This window comes from Sciurus carolinensis, chromosome 12, assembly GCF_902686445.1.
Source record: "Sciurus carolinensis chromosome 12, mSciCar1.2, whole genome shotgun sequence".
Taxonomy (NCBI): Eukaryota; Metazoa; Chordata; class Mammalia; order Rodentia; family Sciuridae; genus Sciurus; species Sciurus carolinensis.
The window spans coordinates 50,445,167-50,460,638 of record NC_062224.1 but is presented as its reverse complement, the minus strand read 5'-3'; the positions used below and the strand labels follow the sequence as shown (position 1 = coordinate 50,460,638).

The 15,472-nt window shown below is 41.0% G+C and overlaps 1 protein-coding gene and 1 long non-coding RNA gene across 6 annotated transcripts in view; one reads left to right on the top strand and one right to left on the bottom strand.

Moving 5' to 3' along the window:
• Frmd4a (FERM domain containing 4A) overlaps nt 1–15,472 on the bottom strand; it is a 420,775-nt gene that overhangs the window by 80,437 nt on the left and 324,866 nt on the right. For all 5 annotated transcript variants that reach the window (XM_047520300.1, XM_047520299.1, XM_047520298.1 and 2 more), the window contains exons 8-10: nt 6,924–7,007; nt 2,033–2,098; nt 1,723–1,780 (exon numbers count right to left, since the gene is read on the bottom strand). In XM_047520300.1, the coding sequence (XP_047376256.1) occupies nt 1,723–1,780; nt 2,033–2,098; nt 6,924–7,007 (208 nt within the window). The remainder of the gene's footprint in view (nt 1–1,722; nt 1,781–2,032; nt 2,099–6,923; nt 7,008–15,472) is intronic.
• LOC124961564 (uncharacterized) overlaps nt 14,953–15,472 on the top strand; it is a 39,035-nt gene continuing 38,515 nt past the window's right edge. Inside the window, exon 1 of the long non-coding RNA XR_007104285.1 lies at nt 14,953–15,021. This is a non-coding gene — a long non-coding RNA (uncharacterized LOC124961564). The remainder of the gene's footprint in view (nt 15,022–15,472) is intronic.

Sequence of the window (15,472 nt, the reverse complement as noted above, 5' to 3'; positions counted from 1 at the left end):
TCTTTTTTGGGTTGGTGAGGTAAATTTCTTAATCTCTTTTAATGATAAGAGAGAACTGAGCTCAAATTTAGAACAAACAGCAAGCCAAGGAGTGCACACTAGAGGAATTCCTAAACTCCTAGTTCCTGTTTTGGAACGCAGATGCCACTGCTGCAAGTCAACATGGAATATTCCTACAGCTGAGAAACCCTCACAGATCAATTCCTACGAAATGCCTTTAATCATCATGTCAGGAACTATTGAATTCATGTGTCTCCTCTATGGTCACAAGGTGGCAAAATGGGAAGTGAGCTCTTACTAGTGTGGTTAACATTGATTGGCACAGTTGAATTTTGAGCTTTTTTCATGAACCCTTGAATTTCCTTCTGGGGAACTAGCCACCCAATGACTTCAGTGGCCACATCCTGGCACAGTCTTACTTAGGGATAGTCTCCTTAGAGGATCTACCTTTCTTCTAAGGGCCAGAAGGCAGCCCAGGAGGCCTTGTTACCCTCCTCCTAACACCACAGCTTAGGCTTAAAAAAGGCAGATGTGTGGTGGCACACATCTGTAATCCCAGTGGCTTGGGAGGCTGAAACAGGAGGATCTCAAGTTCAAAGCCAGCCTCAGCAAGAGCGAGGCACTAAACAACTCAGTGAGACCCTGTCTCTAAATAAAATACAAAATAGGGCTAGGGATGTGGCTCAGAGGACGAGTGCCCCTGAGTTCAATCCCCAGTTCTAAAGAAAGAAAGAAAGAAAGACAGGCAGGGCTGGATGTGCTAGTCAAAAGAGCTCTGTGAAGGATGGTGAAGAGGGGTTATTATCTGCAGTGCAGGAGAAGATATGGGCAGTGCTGTGCACAGTAATGACTTACAAAGTGTTATGCAAGTTGCTATGGATGACACAGAGTGAATGAAATATGGCACATGTTCTAGTCTAAAGAAATTAAAATATAGTTGGATGGAAACACCGGGAAAGACGCTGGTAAAACAGCAAGGGGATTTCTGATTTGCTGGTGGGACTATCTGGAGATTAGAAGTGTTTTCTGCTCTTTTCATCTGGACTTTGGGCAATGATACAGCTAAACATGTAAGGTAGCAATAAATGAAAGAAGGAGGAGGAAGGGAACTTTTCCTCTTCATGGTTTCTTGGGGGACATCTTTATTATTTCAAAGAAAGGATCCCACTCTGGCACATTATGGAACTTAAAGAGAATTTAGAATAGCATCAACACCCATTGGTCTTGCCATTACAATATTTAAGAAAACAGATTATGTTTTCTTAAATGGTCACATATTCCACATGTCAGCCTATAATCCCAGTTCAACTCTTGGAAAGCTGACTTCATGGCACTTGACCACCAAGAAAAACACTAGATTGTGCTGAAAGTTTCTGTTCTCTACAGTTCCTTGTATTTGACTGAGTCTTCCTACTAAGATCTCGATGTCCTGATTTCCCAGGATTCTTCTGAGACTAAAAGGAACTAGAGATTTATTATAGTGATTCTAAAAGGGAAAATGAGTTTTTGAGAGAAACCATATCAAGTCTTACTACCCTAGGGGTAAAATTCAGTTGCCCAATTTCCTGTAGTATGTAATCTTTCTGGGCAAGTCTTTCCCACCAACTTCTAGCCCTCCAAAAGTCTCCAGAAAGATTCTAAAAAAGAGAGAAAAGATTTTTGTGTGGTTTGCTTTTTGTTTGGGGGCAGGGTAGGCAATCTTCACCAAATGAGTTCACTTACCTTCACTGCATAATAGTGAACCCCGTAGGTTGGGAGAGACTCCACGATGCTCATGTAGCTGGGAAGACAACACATACAAACACACACACACACAAACACATACACAAGGGTGGTTATTTGGCAGAACTGGTACGATATACATGCTTTTTTGATGTGTGCGATAAAGTTCTGGAAGATTATTTACTTGAAAATTCAACTGAAATATTGCCCCCCAGAGATTCATCTTTCTGAGCAGAAGTGAACAGTCTTGACATGTGATTATTAACACACACAAGCACAATCTCCGGGAGAGTTGGTAAGGGCCACTTACTTCACGATTGCTTGCCCTCTTGTCTGGCCGTTAAGCTTCTTGTAGTGTTCAATTACTCTGTCTTCACTGGAATTAGAAGAAAAGCGTTCTGTTAATAGAGGCCAAGTATCCTGCTAGCTGAGATTCTTCTGAGCTTGATCAACTGCATGAGACACTTCAAGGAGCCATCAACTCCTGAAAAAATGATTTGTCATTTTAGAAGTGACATTTCCAAACTCAGCCAAAGTGAAATCCTTTGGGCTATAAATTTACCAAAAAAAAAAAAAAGGTCAGTCTGGTTTTCCCTTTCCCCCTCAGAGGACTTACATTCTCTTTATCTTGAACGTCTAATCAGCAACATGAGATTAGCCCACAGGCTTGGGGGTTAACTCCTTGCAAGAAACGAATAGTATGAAAGAAATGAGCAATGAGCTGAGGTCTCTTGTGGATCATGATTAAACTCTCACTCTCCTGTCTCTGCAGTCCTGTCTACACAGGGCCTCACGGGGAACAGCAGGCACTGTCCCATCCAGTGCTCCTGGCCCACATCTGAATGAGTAGCCAGGGTTCAGTGCTTCTAAGGAGGATAGAAAGTTAGAATTTGGGCCTTCCCAGAGGAACACTGGGGAGACAACAAACCAGCTACCAGAATTAGACTGGCAACTTCTTTATCTTTTGAAATTTTAGTTCTAAAATAACAAAGAGATTAGCTGGCTCAAGGTGACAACAGCCCACAGACTTTTCTTTGATAGAGTGAAGGGCGGCCCAGGAAGCAGTACAAGCACAGCCTTCTTAAAGAAGGGACTCTGACACCCAGAGAGGGGGAGACCAATGGCTGCTCCCACTGCTGCCTTGGGAAATCACAGAGCCAGCCTGGGGAATCATGGTGGGTGGGGGCATCTGTCGGGGCAGGATGGTTGTAGGCAGAAGCCTCAAATTCCATCTGATGAGAATTCCAAAAACTCAGACTCCATGATCTGGTTACATGGTTGTAGACATTGTTTTCTCACTCTCCACCTTGCCCTTCCCCAACCACACGCAGAGGGACCCCTTCCTGTCTCCCATAAAAGTTCCATGATGGGTGCTGATCCCAGGGATGTACTCTCAAGATATTATTCGTTGATCTTTATTATTCATTATTACTTTATCAAAAGTCTTCTTTATCCCACCTTTTTCTATTTTAATTTTGGTTAGGTCATCTTTTGGGGTAACACATTCTGTGTCTGTGACCAAGTCCTTGGGGTAATTTACTTATCTTTCAATTACTATCTCTTTTTTTGGTGGTGCTACTGGGTGTTGAACCCAGGGTACTCTACCACTGAGCTACATCCCCACTCCTTTTTATGTTTATGACACACGGTTTTTCTAACTCAGATAAGCTGGACTTGTACTTGTAATCCTCCTGCCTCAGCCTCCTGAGAAGCTGGGATTATCATATCTGAGTTCAATTTCTATCTTAATCTTTAATTAATATCATTTGATTTTTGTATTCTGAAATGTGATGAATGTGAGAAAGCCAGAACTCTTCACAAAAAAGTGTCCTAAAGGTACCCAGAACAGCTCAGCTATGAGGGAGAAACCTTAGTTTAGCTGGAGAGTCATTTCTCTGGGATCTGGGCACCTGCTTTTCAGAAAGGGGAAAACTTAACCATATTTCTCCTTGGCTCCCACACTGTGTAATTTCTAGTTCTTATGTGAGAAATTCTCCTGCCAGACAGTTCCTAAGGGGCATCAGGAAGAGACCATGGCCTCACTAAACCTTCAGAGTTATGTCAGGAGGTTCCAGGGTCATTCTGGCTTCCTCCCCAACACCCTCTAAAGCAACAGCTGTGTTGGCATGTTTCCTACTACATGACCTGGGATTTGGTGAGGTCAACTCCTAGGTCCAGGGTCAAGCAACTCAATGTAGATAGGAGCCCATTTCTTTTGTAGCTGTGGGACAGAGGGTCCCTGGGGGGAGGTGGAATAATGAAAGTCCAGAGTGTTGTAGCTGAGAACATAAGCAAGGCTCAGGAAAACATCAATGAAACAAAGTCCAAAACACTGTCAGGCAGCTGTTCCGCTGTTTACCAACTAAATGGTCTGACCACGGGGTCTCACAGTGCCTGGCAGCTGCAGAAATGGTTGCCCTCCCCCACCCACCCTGTGTCTCCGGCTGTCTGGGGCCATGTGGGAAGCCTCAATGGCTTCCTTCTCCTGCCTCCACTTTTCCAGTTCCTTTCTTCCCATTTAAACCATGAATCCATCACACACTCACATGGGATGAGGACCTATCTTGCCCACCACTGACCCGCACTCTTTTTGGGAACCTACAAGTGGCTGGGTGATCTCCAGGCACTGTTTCCAGATCTGTGACAGGGACTTGGTAGTCATAGGGTATGACTATAAGAAACCTGTGAACCAGAGGAGACTGAACCCCAAAGCACCATCTGGAGGACACTGTGGAGGAAAAAAGTCCTTGACCACAGCTGACTGTGACCTGCCACAGGCTAAGCTGTGTCCTTTAGGTAAATGGCCTCTCTGCAGACAGTGGGGTGCAGGAAATGCACAGGTGGTGGAAGGGAGAATGGTGGTGGTGATGAAGACCTTGAAGACCTCCTTGTGTCTGGGAGAAGGTGTCAGCTAGCAGTTTCAGTAAAGGCTAATGTCCTTGCACGTGCTGTAGAGGAGTAGGTTAGTGGGTTCATCTCATTTTACAGATGGAGAAACTGAGGCAGCAGAGAAGTAATGAAAGTTACTGAGATAGTCAAAACCTTGCAATTCAGAGACCTGGCTGGGACTCTCAAACCTGTGACTTTGCTCACTCGATGGTCATCCTGCCCTTGCCTGCGCAGATGGGCTCCAGGTGAAGGTTGCTCAGTGAAATCCAGCAGGAGCAAAACCCAGAAGTACAGTGAATATACATCCTTAGTTCAGGAATGATCAGGGCAGCCTAAAACTGTGTGCCAGGGGCAGCAGAAAAAGGTCTCCTCCACCATGAGGAGTCATGGTTAATATTACTGAGGCTGATGTAGTCAGGAAAACTTGAATAAGCTTGCTGCACTAGCTCTGTCTCTACTTTTGTTCTGTAACAATATGCTTCATGAATGACATATTCCTTCTCCTTTTTAGATAATTCATATTCATATAAATAGATGAGACATTAGAGCCAACCACAACAGAAAGAGGTGAAAAGGCTGTAGGGTATTTTTAGAATCATCAGGATAGTCCATGCTACTGATGTAAGGTGGATTGTGAAGCTGAAGGCACCTGGCTTCTCCTGTCCTGCCACCCTCTCGGTGCATCTGGACAGTAGTCTGAGTGCTCATGGATCTGAATGAGGTCCTTTATGGTCACAAAGATAAGGGATGTACTGGCAAGACAGTTAAAGGAGTGGATACATGGGTAGGCATTCATGTTGACAAAAGTCACAAAGCATGTGCATGAAGAAAGGCATTTTGGCATTAAATGTGAGCACAGAACAGTTGGTGGAGACAGGAAAGAAAAAATCCAGAAAGAGGGTGGGAAAGAAGTTCATAGCTTTGAAATGTGTATCAGGATGTAACAATGTTTGAAAGTAAATGAATGAAGAGATGATTGAGGGATGGATGAAGTCAAGGGCAATGGGCAATTCTGACTGTGGACAAGCCACGAGTGTTACAGTTCTCAGTGATGAATCCATCTCTCCCTGTAAGAATGAGTGGTCTCCAGAGCTACCTTCTCACACCTTCTTTATCATGGGTTTCCCAGAAGTGAGCAGCTGGAAGGATACAGATGATAAAGGCCAGAGACACAAGGAGTTGGAAAGTGGGCAACAGGTTTTCATGAACAAAGAAATGAGAATGCAGGTTTTTGGTGTTCATATATGCAGATTGGAATGTCAGAAGTTTAAAAGCAGATACATGCAAAATCCCTGCAAATTAAATAGAATTTGCTTTTTGGTCACAGATTATAATAGAAGGCTTGTTATTTATCTGCATCTATGTTGCTGAAGGAAGAGTCACAACAGATCAATTCAGAGAGATGAAGTTAGGGACACCAGCACCCTGAAGGGAGCCTGCAGTCTCGGGGTCTCAAGTCCTGGTTTCCAGATCGCTAAGACAGAAATAATGAGCTCCGCATCAAGACACAACTTATCCTAACTGAAGATCACTCAAAGCCACCTGAAAGGCTGAACAACTAGTTGGCTGCCTAGAAGTATATTGGCAAGATGGAATGCAGGAATCTGAGTGTTTCAGGAAGTGCATACAGAAGTAGTTTATTAGGATCAACTCATTCTGGGTTTTTTTCTTACTTTGTTTCATACTATAAGAAATTGCACTGATTTTTGTGGAGGGGTCAGAAGCAACATCAGAGAAGCAGTGCCATCCTTAGGGGCAGTGTCAGGGCTTAAGCGCCCACCAGGATTTCAACACACTACCCGGGAATGCAAGTCCTGCTCAATTGTGGTCCAAACCACAATCTGGGAACCTTTCAGATTCTTGAATCATTCAGAATCAGTAATTCAGGGCCCAACAGATGAACTTCAGCATAATGTTACAAAGTGGCTAACCCAGGAGATGTGAAACATCCAGGCGAAAGGAAAAATCAGTCTCTCATGGGCTGAAAACCCTGTACTTCTCCCATATCACCAAACCTCATCTCCTGTCATCGAATGACAAAGTTTCAACAAGAAACTACCAGCACACACAAGCTCTTAAAGTAGGGGGCATTTCCAAAGAGAAATTTTAGTTGTTTTTTTTTTTTTTTTTTTTTTTTTAAGAAAAAAATAAAAGGAGAGGTCTCATATACAACACACCATCTAAATAAATGCAGAATGTGGTTTCTGAAGACAAATTACTTAATACAGGGGGAGGCCAGGAGACACACACAGGCTCAGTTGTCTGAGCCTTGTGCACTCCCGGGGGGAGCCTGCTCCTGAGAAGGGTCTTACCAGTAGGCCAGGGAGGGGTGCTCCTTCAGGGCTTGGGTGGGAAGAGCTGGCAGCTTCTTCAGGTCACTCCTCACGACCTCATTGCTGAAAGACAGAAGGTCAAGAAACACTCACCGTCCATGAAAATAACTGCGCTGTTTGATAGGACTGAGCCCGCCCTGTGTCTAGGAGCCTTACATGTGTTCTCTTTTAATGGAAGTGGTGGGAGGAAGGAAGCTTTCTTTTTATTTATTTTCTTACATGGATGGAAAAGAAAGCTTGACACACCAAACTGAGTGGCTGCCTCTTCCAGTGCAGAACCAGGACAGGACCAGGTCAGAGTACTCACAGGGCCCCACTGCCTTTTCACACCCTGTCCTCACAGAAAGCAGACTGAGGGCCCTTGACCAGCTCCTGGCATGAATCCAGGGAGGGGAAGGCACCCCAGGGCGACACCAGGGAGGATCCCAGGAAAAGCTTTTCAGGTACTATCCCGGCTTCCCCTGGGAGCATGGTTGGCCTCACTAACACAATGCTGGTTTTTGTTTTTTTTTTCCTTTTGATTTGTTTTGCTTACATTGACCACACACTGGAAACTGTTTGCAGAAATGCAATAAATAAATAATCTTTGCTTTAGACAATGCCCAGAAACTACTTAGGAAGTGTGAAGTGGATTGCCTGGTTCTATTAGGAGGATTCATGCATCTGATCCTCAAACCAGAATGTCTTTTTCTCACAGACTCAAGTATGCTCAGGTGTAGAAGACACTTTTAAACTCTCCCAATTCAACCAGCCTTCTTCAGATGCTTTAATTCCTTACACTCAGCAGATCTGCATTCCCTCTGGGTTGGGCTGTCTGGGATGGCCACATCCACTCTAACTAGAGCCATTAGCAGCATCCAACTTGGGGATGGTTCTGAGAAGGAAAGTGTCTACACCTGCTGAGAATCTGGGGTGCAAGCGCTTGTCTCACGAAGCCCTGTGGATCTTGTGGTCCACAATTCTAATCTGTGCTATTGGTAGTTTTTGTGTCACTCATACAAAGCAAGGCAAAGACTGTCCACCAGGATACTGGGGAGTAACATCCAAAAAGCAAGAGGATAGGAGATCCATAAGTGAATATGAAGGAAAGAAGAAATATCCCAGATACAGATGGAGAGCTCCTGGGGCATTTAGATAGCAAATAGCCCAACGCCACTGCTAACCAGAGGAAACAAGGGAGTAATGTTTACAAATCCTTGCTTTGAACAACCAACTAGAACATAAAGCTCCACTTGCAATTGTTTGAATCAATGTATCCACATATTTGGATTATAATCTGAGTAGCAAGGTAAGAATTTTCACTTAATTGTCAATAATGTAAAAGAGTTTATGAAGCCCATACTATTACTTGGAAAGTACTGCAAGGGACACAAAAGGGATGAGACAGGGTTTTTATCCAAAAGATAAGAACAATTTAGCTTGGAGCCAAGAGGTGCACACAGAAAGATAACTGAACAGGACTTTTTGGACTCTGATGTTAATGTCAGCTTTTGGGGAAACATGCATGAAGAAAAGGACAGGAACATCATTTTTGCCTCCGTGGAGCACATCCAAGTCACAGAGGCCATCTAACTTGAACTGAAAAGATCAACTGGGCTGGGTGGCATGTAAGGGACAATATTGATCCCTGAAAAGGCAGGGTGACCTGGAATTCTGAGGACCTCCAACACCAGGCCAAGAGGACTCAGGTCACTCCAATAGGCAATGGGATGATTACTGAAGGTTTTTCAAGCACATTAGCTCCTGGTGTTTAGAAAAACTTGATCCTCCAGTATGGTCTGGAATTTTTACCTGCACGATCAGAAGGCAGAGTTTAAGCAAACATTCATAGCAGCAGATTTCTAGGTTTCTCTCCCTATTTTACCGTAAGTTCCCCGATTGCAGGGATTTTTTCACTGGTTCATCGGTATCTAGAGAGATGCCTCAGACCTTTAGCAGGTAAATTTTTACTGGATAAAATTGTGAGAAAAGTAATTAGTAGCTCCTTCATTGAGCTGGAATTTCAGTTTGGGTCTACCACATTTTGGGAAAGAAGAAACTAAAGGAGGAAGGGATCGTTTTACCCACCAAACACTCATTTGTTGGCAAACAAGTTTCCCTGATGACAGTCACAGGCTTGACTTCCTTGCTGAAACTTGCAGTGGATCCTCTAGTTCTCCTCCAGGGCAAGATTACACAGAAAATATAACAAGAAATCACCAAGGCGAGAAGCCCATCCAAATCCATTACATTCTGGAAGGGATCCATGGCTCCTAATCCTTCCCAAAGGACAAGAATGTAGAAATGTTCTGTTTGCCTTTCTGCTGTTTATAAACATTTTTAGTGACTTAGAGGTGTCCAGCCCTGTCAATCCAGCCAGCCTCTGTGCCTGGAAACCAGAAAACTGTCCTGATGGGAAAGGAGGTCACTCTACCTTCAGAGACTTGTGCTGCTACAGCCTAACAAATGTGCTAGAAGTTCCTCTCAGTGACTTTCATTCTGATGTTCTCCCCAGAGTTCAGTGAACCTGGTAAATGACAACTTGCAACAAACCTTAAAAGATCATTGTGGTGGTATTCTATTTTTAGAAGAAACCTTAAAAGTCTCTTAGAGTCTGTTGCTAAACTAAGAATAAATTTAATTCTTTTTATTCTTAATATTAACTAGATTTTATTCAAAACTTTTAAGTAGTTATTAATGTTGCCAGCATAAAAGTGGTTACATCAATGCCCTGTTAGTTTTTCATGGGAGGGAAGAGTTGAGTCTACTACCTAAAACATCAGAATTTTGAATGATCTTCTGGGGAAAAAAACAAAGACTTCTAGCAATACATCAAGTAGGAAATTTGCCAAATCAACAAACAACAACAAATTTAACCTAGATGCCATAAAATGAAGAAGGTCAAAATTAAACTTGAGGAAATGATTAACAAAATCACAAAGTTATTTTCCTTTAAAAAAATTAAGAAATAACTTTTTCAGGACACTCCTCATGGATCAAATGAGATATCTGTAACTTGTAGGAGAAACCTTGGGCTGACAGAATATGCGGGGTGTAGAGACCAGTCGTTTTGACCTACATTGCTACAGAAACAACAGAGCCCTAAATCCAGAAAGTTTTTACTAGTGTAACATAAGAGTATAGCCTGAAACAGAAATGGGGACATTATGACAGCACTGGGTCAATGCTTCCACATTTTATGAATGTATCATAAAGGTAAAAGTCTTCAGGGGAAAGGCAGTTTCAAAATAAAATAAGGGTATGACAGGTCTTCAATCCTTTATCCACAATTCCAAAACTCCCAAAACTCCAAGAAATACGCTTTTCTTAACTCATTTTGTGGCAAAAGGCAAATCCAACCTTTTTACTCAAGGCAAAATTTTACCTCTATCTCTCCTTTGTGTTGCTCATGTGCACTGAATGGTAACATGTTTGGTTCCAGGTGCTGCCCCAGCCTCTGTCCCAGGTGTTCAGGAACACAGGGTACCAGCACCAAACCACAGGTCTCAAACCCAAGAAATTCTGAATTCAGAAGCATTGATATCCTAAAGTTTCAGATACACTGTGGATCTGCATTCCTATCCAATTGTACAAGGAACCTAGAAAACTCTGGAACAAATGAATAAGTAATAGGTTTTTGTTTTCTGCTGATCTTTAAAAGGCAAGCAGGAAACAACAATCTCTTCTTCTTTCGCTTCCTCCCTGTCTGCCTTTTTTTTTTTTTTTTGGTGAACCAAGGGAAAGTTGAAGTAACAATGAATAAAGTGGGAACTTGTCTATCATACGCTTTCTTCAGGTGTGCAGGGGAGGCTCAGTGTAGCTGATGGCTCCAGAGATGTCGCAGATGTCTTCCATGTGTAACCGTACCCCAGTCTGTGAAACTTCTGCCATTGCCTTTGACATCTGTAGACAAAGGGAAATACCTGGGGACCCTGAGAGATTTTCCCAGCATGGGATTCTGGATTCTGGGCATGTGTCAAGAATAAATATGTCACACAAACTCATCAATCCTGTGGAGAGGGTAACGTTACAAATGCTCTTATGAATTACACACCTTTATTTCCGATGCTAACTGTAAGGATTTCTTTCTTAACTAATGAGTCTGTTTTTTCTAGGTTGAAAGAAAAGTTTTGTGAAATTTCTAATTAGTTGTAAATGGTGTAAAATTCAAACCAAGTTCAAAAAATGTTTTTAAAGTTTACAATTTCAAATAATTTTACTCAAACAGACCAAGAAAGAAACTCACTAGTTTTCTACATTGTCACCCTTTAGTTTGAGAATCTCAACTTGGAAAAACTGTCCAGTGCCAGAACCAGGAACCTTTTTACTATTCAGAGATCACCAAAAATTTGATACTGAGATTAAATAAATGCTTAACAAAAGAGATAAGCTGTCATAATACAATATTTCCTTTTATTTTATATTTTAACAATTCCCATTAGGTTTGAAGAATATTATTCTGCAAAAAAACATATCCAAATACTTTTTTATGCTTTGAAAATGAGAATTACACACTTGAAAGCTCAGTCAAATGGACTTTTGTGCACAAAACAAAGCTGTCTGTAACAATTCATAACTTTTCCACTTGAACATTTTGCTTTAAGTTTTCATAGATCTGTTCCTTTCAAAAGCTCTTGCTGGCATGAAAGATTCCAGCTGCTTCTCAATTACTCATGGTCTTCAAGGTCATTTTTAGATCATGGGAAAGCTCAATGCGTCCCTCTTTCTTCTTCTTAAACAATAAATTAATATATGATAATTATATTAATTTCAATTCTTCCCACGAAAAGTCTCTGGGCTGATAGGTGTGTTTCAAGTTGGAAAGATGATATTTTTCATTGGCAATTCCAACAGGAAGATTTACAAGTTTAGGTATGACAGACACTGTCAGGTTTGTCAAGTTGTACTCCAATGTTAACTATTCCCAACAAAACTGTCTTAAGTATTTTTTCACAAATTATCTAAAAACCTTACAAAATTTATTTCTCTTACCATATGATCAATGATAGATTTTTTTTCTCCCTAGTGGCAATTAAGCAATTGTAGGAAAATTTATCCCAAGTGATAAAGAAGTTTAATACGGATGTAAAACTGAGTTTGTTTAATTAGACTTGTATTAGTAAAACTACTTAGTAAGTGCATAGTAATGAGCTCAGTAAGCTGAGAATGTTGCTTTCATCAACTTTTTATATTGTCAGCTGGGCAAGAAAAATAACTGTCATTTTAAGATGCCAATCTATACAAATGTTTGCAAATTACTAAAAAAAAATTTTTAAAGAAGAAAATTAGCTCATTGTCTTCTTCTCCTGTTGATCTTCTAAAATTCTTGCTTTGACCTATGACTGCATCCTCTGGCCTGACCAAAATGTCTTATGAACCTGGAATTTTCAGGGACTAGTAAGCCAACGCTAGTAACCTTAATTCACTAATTCACAAATGCACTTCCTAAAAAGGCAGACAAGATTAGAAAAGAAAATCAAGAAGAGAACTTTTTTGGGAGGTCATAAAAGTTTCTTTCTCTTCACATTAGTGACCACACAGTCCTGCAGTTAATAGAGGATAAAATATTAAAAGATCTTTACACTTTTTGTCTCTAATAGCTCTCCCAGGGACTTATGAACATGTGGTCTCTGGAAATGAATGGAAATTTTTCAGCACAACTCCTCTTCTAAAATGAGGTGAAAATCAATTTCCCTTGTTAGTGAAGAACTGCTTTCTGTTTGTATTGATTGAGTGAAGCATTGCTCTATTTCTGAAAGTGGGAATTTTTTTTTTTTAAAGAAATAGAATAAGAAGCCCACAGATTGATCTCTCAGAGACACAAAATTTCATACTGACCACTGAACTCTAATAAGCTGATACTCTCACGCAGACTGGTATTTAATTTTGTACAGATGTCATATAAACCGAAACCCAAATATTCAATCAAAACCACACTTCCCCTTAGGTCGCTGTGCTTGGAAGGGAGAGCCTGCAGATGCTGGGCACGCCTGTCCCCTCTGAAGTCCATGATGGGCTCCGCCCAACAGGAATCCACCAGGGATGCAGACGCAGTCCAAGGATCTTTACGTGGAATTTCCTTAATGTCAGTCTTTTTCAGGTGTGTTGGCTGATGGGTCCTAGTAAATCTTATGCTGGGAGACTCCTGTTTTAGTGATTAGCATCAGTACATCCGGTCCTCTGAAACAAAGGTATTTCCAGGTCCCAGTAGACAGCCAAAGCTATAGAGCTTCACTGATCTGGTTTCAATAAATCTTGTTAAGAAAAAATTCTACATAGCAGATGGTTTTTACTAGTCCCTATTTATGTATAGCTGATTCTTTATATCAAGGATAGTGTGATTTTGGCATTTAAGATTTTTGGTGTTCAGCATAAAACAGTTTAAAAAATGTTTCAACTTTAAAAAATTGTTCAAAATTATTATTTTTTTAAATAAAATGTGTATCACACTTCCAGAAATAGCAGAAGGACGGATAGAAGGTGACAAGTGAGGTGATTTTCCTTAGAAAAGGGCAGTTTTCCCCTTGGGGAGAGAAAAAAATCAAGTTCTTATATCTAATACCTCATTGAGCACAGTGTGGCAATATATCTTCTATTAAGTTAAATTAGAATATAACTAGAAAATATGAATGTACTGTCAGTTGATTCAATGGAGCTCTTGGTATTACCCTTTATATGGAAAAAATATTATTTTCCTAAAATAACCCAAGGGTCTAAAAAGAAGTTTTAAAATAAAAACGTCAGCACTAGGCACTCAAAACATTACAGGATTTGTGACAAATAAAGCCTGTATAATCACAGGTAATGTCTGTTAGTTGACTAGTGTTCAAAGGTGACTATCAAATGAGAGATTTTGTTTTTAGACTGCGTTGGCCCTTCTCCACCTAATATTGTTCCCAGAGCTGCCTTGACTAACGCCGCTGAAGATATTCAAATGAACTGCCAACTCTACCGATTTCCTGAACACTGACAGACATGAGGACTTTTTTTTTTTTCCACATGTACACACACCAGGAAATGAAACAAGATTACCCATGCTGTGCTGCGGAAAATAATAGAAGTGAGAAAACATTATTTTTAGATAAGACTATTTCCTAACCCTTTTATGATGTCGTGCGAATTCATCCACTGTATGTCAGAATACACATGTATGGCATGGATTTCTTCCTCTCAGAGATAATACTACTTATCTATACTTCAGTCACTTTCTTTCAGCAATGCTAAATCCAGCATTTCATTGTCAAGTTCAATAAGACAAGGAAGTCAGTATTTACATTAACTGGAAAGATGAGAGTTATGTAAGAGGGATCTGCTGAGCAAAACGAGAAGACAAAAGAAAAGACAAGAGCCTGCAAGTTTCATAAGAAAGCAGTTACGGTTCTGGGTTGTCCTTCTGTAGTTCTCTTTCTGCTGAAGTAGATCAGCACTTTTGACTTCTCTCATTTGTCTCTTTTTTTCTCTCATGCTTCAGGGAATTTGTAACCATAATTTGTAGATTTTTAATAGTTATTTAACCTGAATGTCATCTGCATACAGTCACTGAAATATAAGTGTATAAATAACAGCATCCTGGGTAAAATAGTCTTTTAGGAAGTTTTAGATTCAATACCCCTCAGGCTCTGAAAGAGTTAATTTGCCTTTGGTGTGTGAACATTAATCCAAAGGTTATTTATTCACCTATCTTAGAATTAGGCCCTCGGCCATGTGTGTTACTGAACCTCAAGGTTCAGTATTTCTAGCCGACATCTTATTTTATTAATGTTGTTCAGGAAAAGGTATTATATTTACAGGGTATATTCCCAAGTCAAAACCACCGTTCTACACAACTGAAGTTTAGAGTCACACATTAATGACTAACAGCAAAACTCACTTTCTATAAAACTAAGTTATGAAATGGGACATCTAAAATGCCTAATGTTCAGCCACCAAACCAAACGTGGTCAACTTCAGTGTTCTGGGGATCTTCCCAGAAGTTGATGGGAAGAGGCTCACACAAGGAATTCAAAATGAATTCTCTTATTTCAGACCACTCAAGCATACTATTTTCTCTGGATTTCTGAGGAGAGTCTTATTCACTTACTCACGGCTCCAGAAAACGGTGTGTATCAGGGACCCCAATGTAACAGATCACTTCCATCTTCTATGGGGTAGGGTTTATGTGATGAGATAAATTGACCTTTAGATAAGGCGTCTGACATTCCCCTCCCCTGACAGCTATTTTTCTTCTCAGACAGCTGCAGCTACAAACAAACCTCTAGACAGCACTCTGACAAATGAAGCTCAACCAGGATTCTTTGTTTCTCTGAATTCAGCCAACTAGCTGGCATTCCACAGCTCATTAGGGGGCCATGAAAGACTGTGGAGGCCAGGCCTGCACTTCCTCCTCCCTGGCAACCCGTGTGGCCACGTTCCCATGATCTGTGGGGCCAGATGAGGCTGTTCCCAGTTCACATTCCATCCTGTCAGGGTACTCTCAAAAATAAATAATATTTACAGCAGAGTTCAGAGCTGGCAAACCAAATAGTACCTTCAGAGTAAGTAGACTGGAC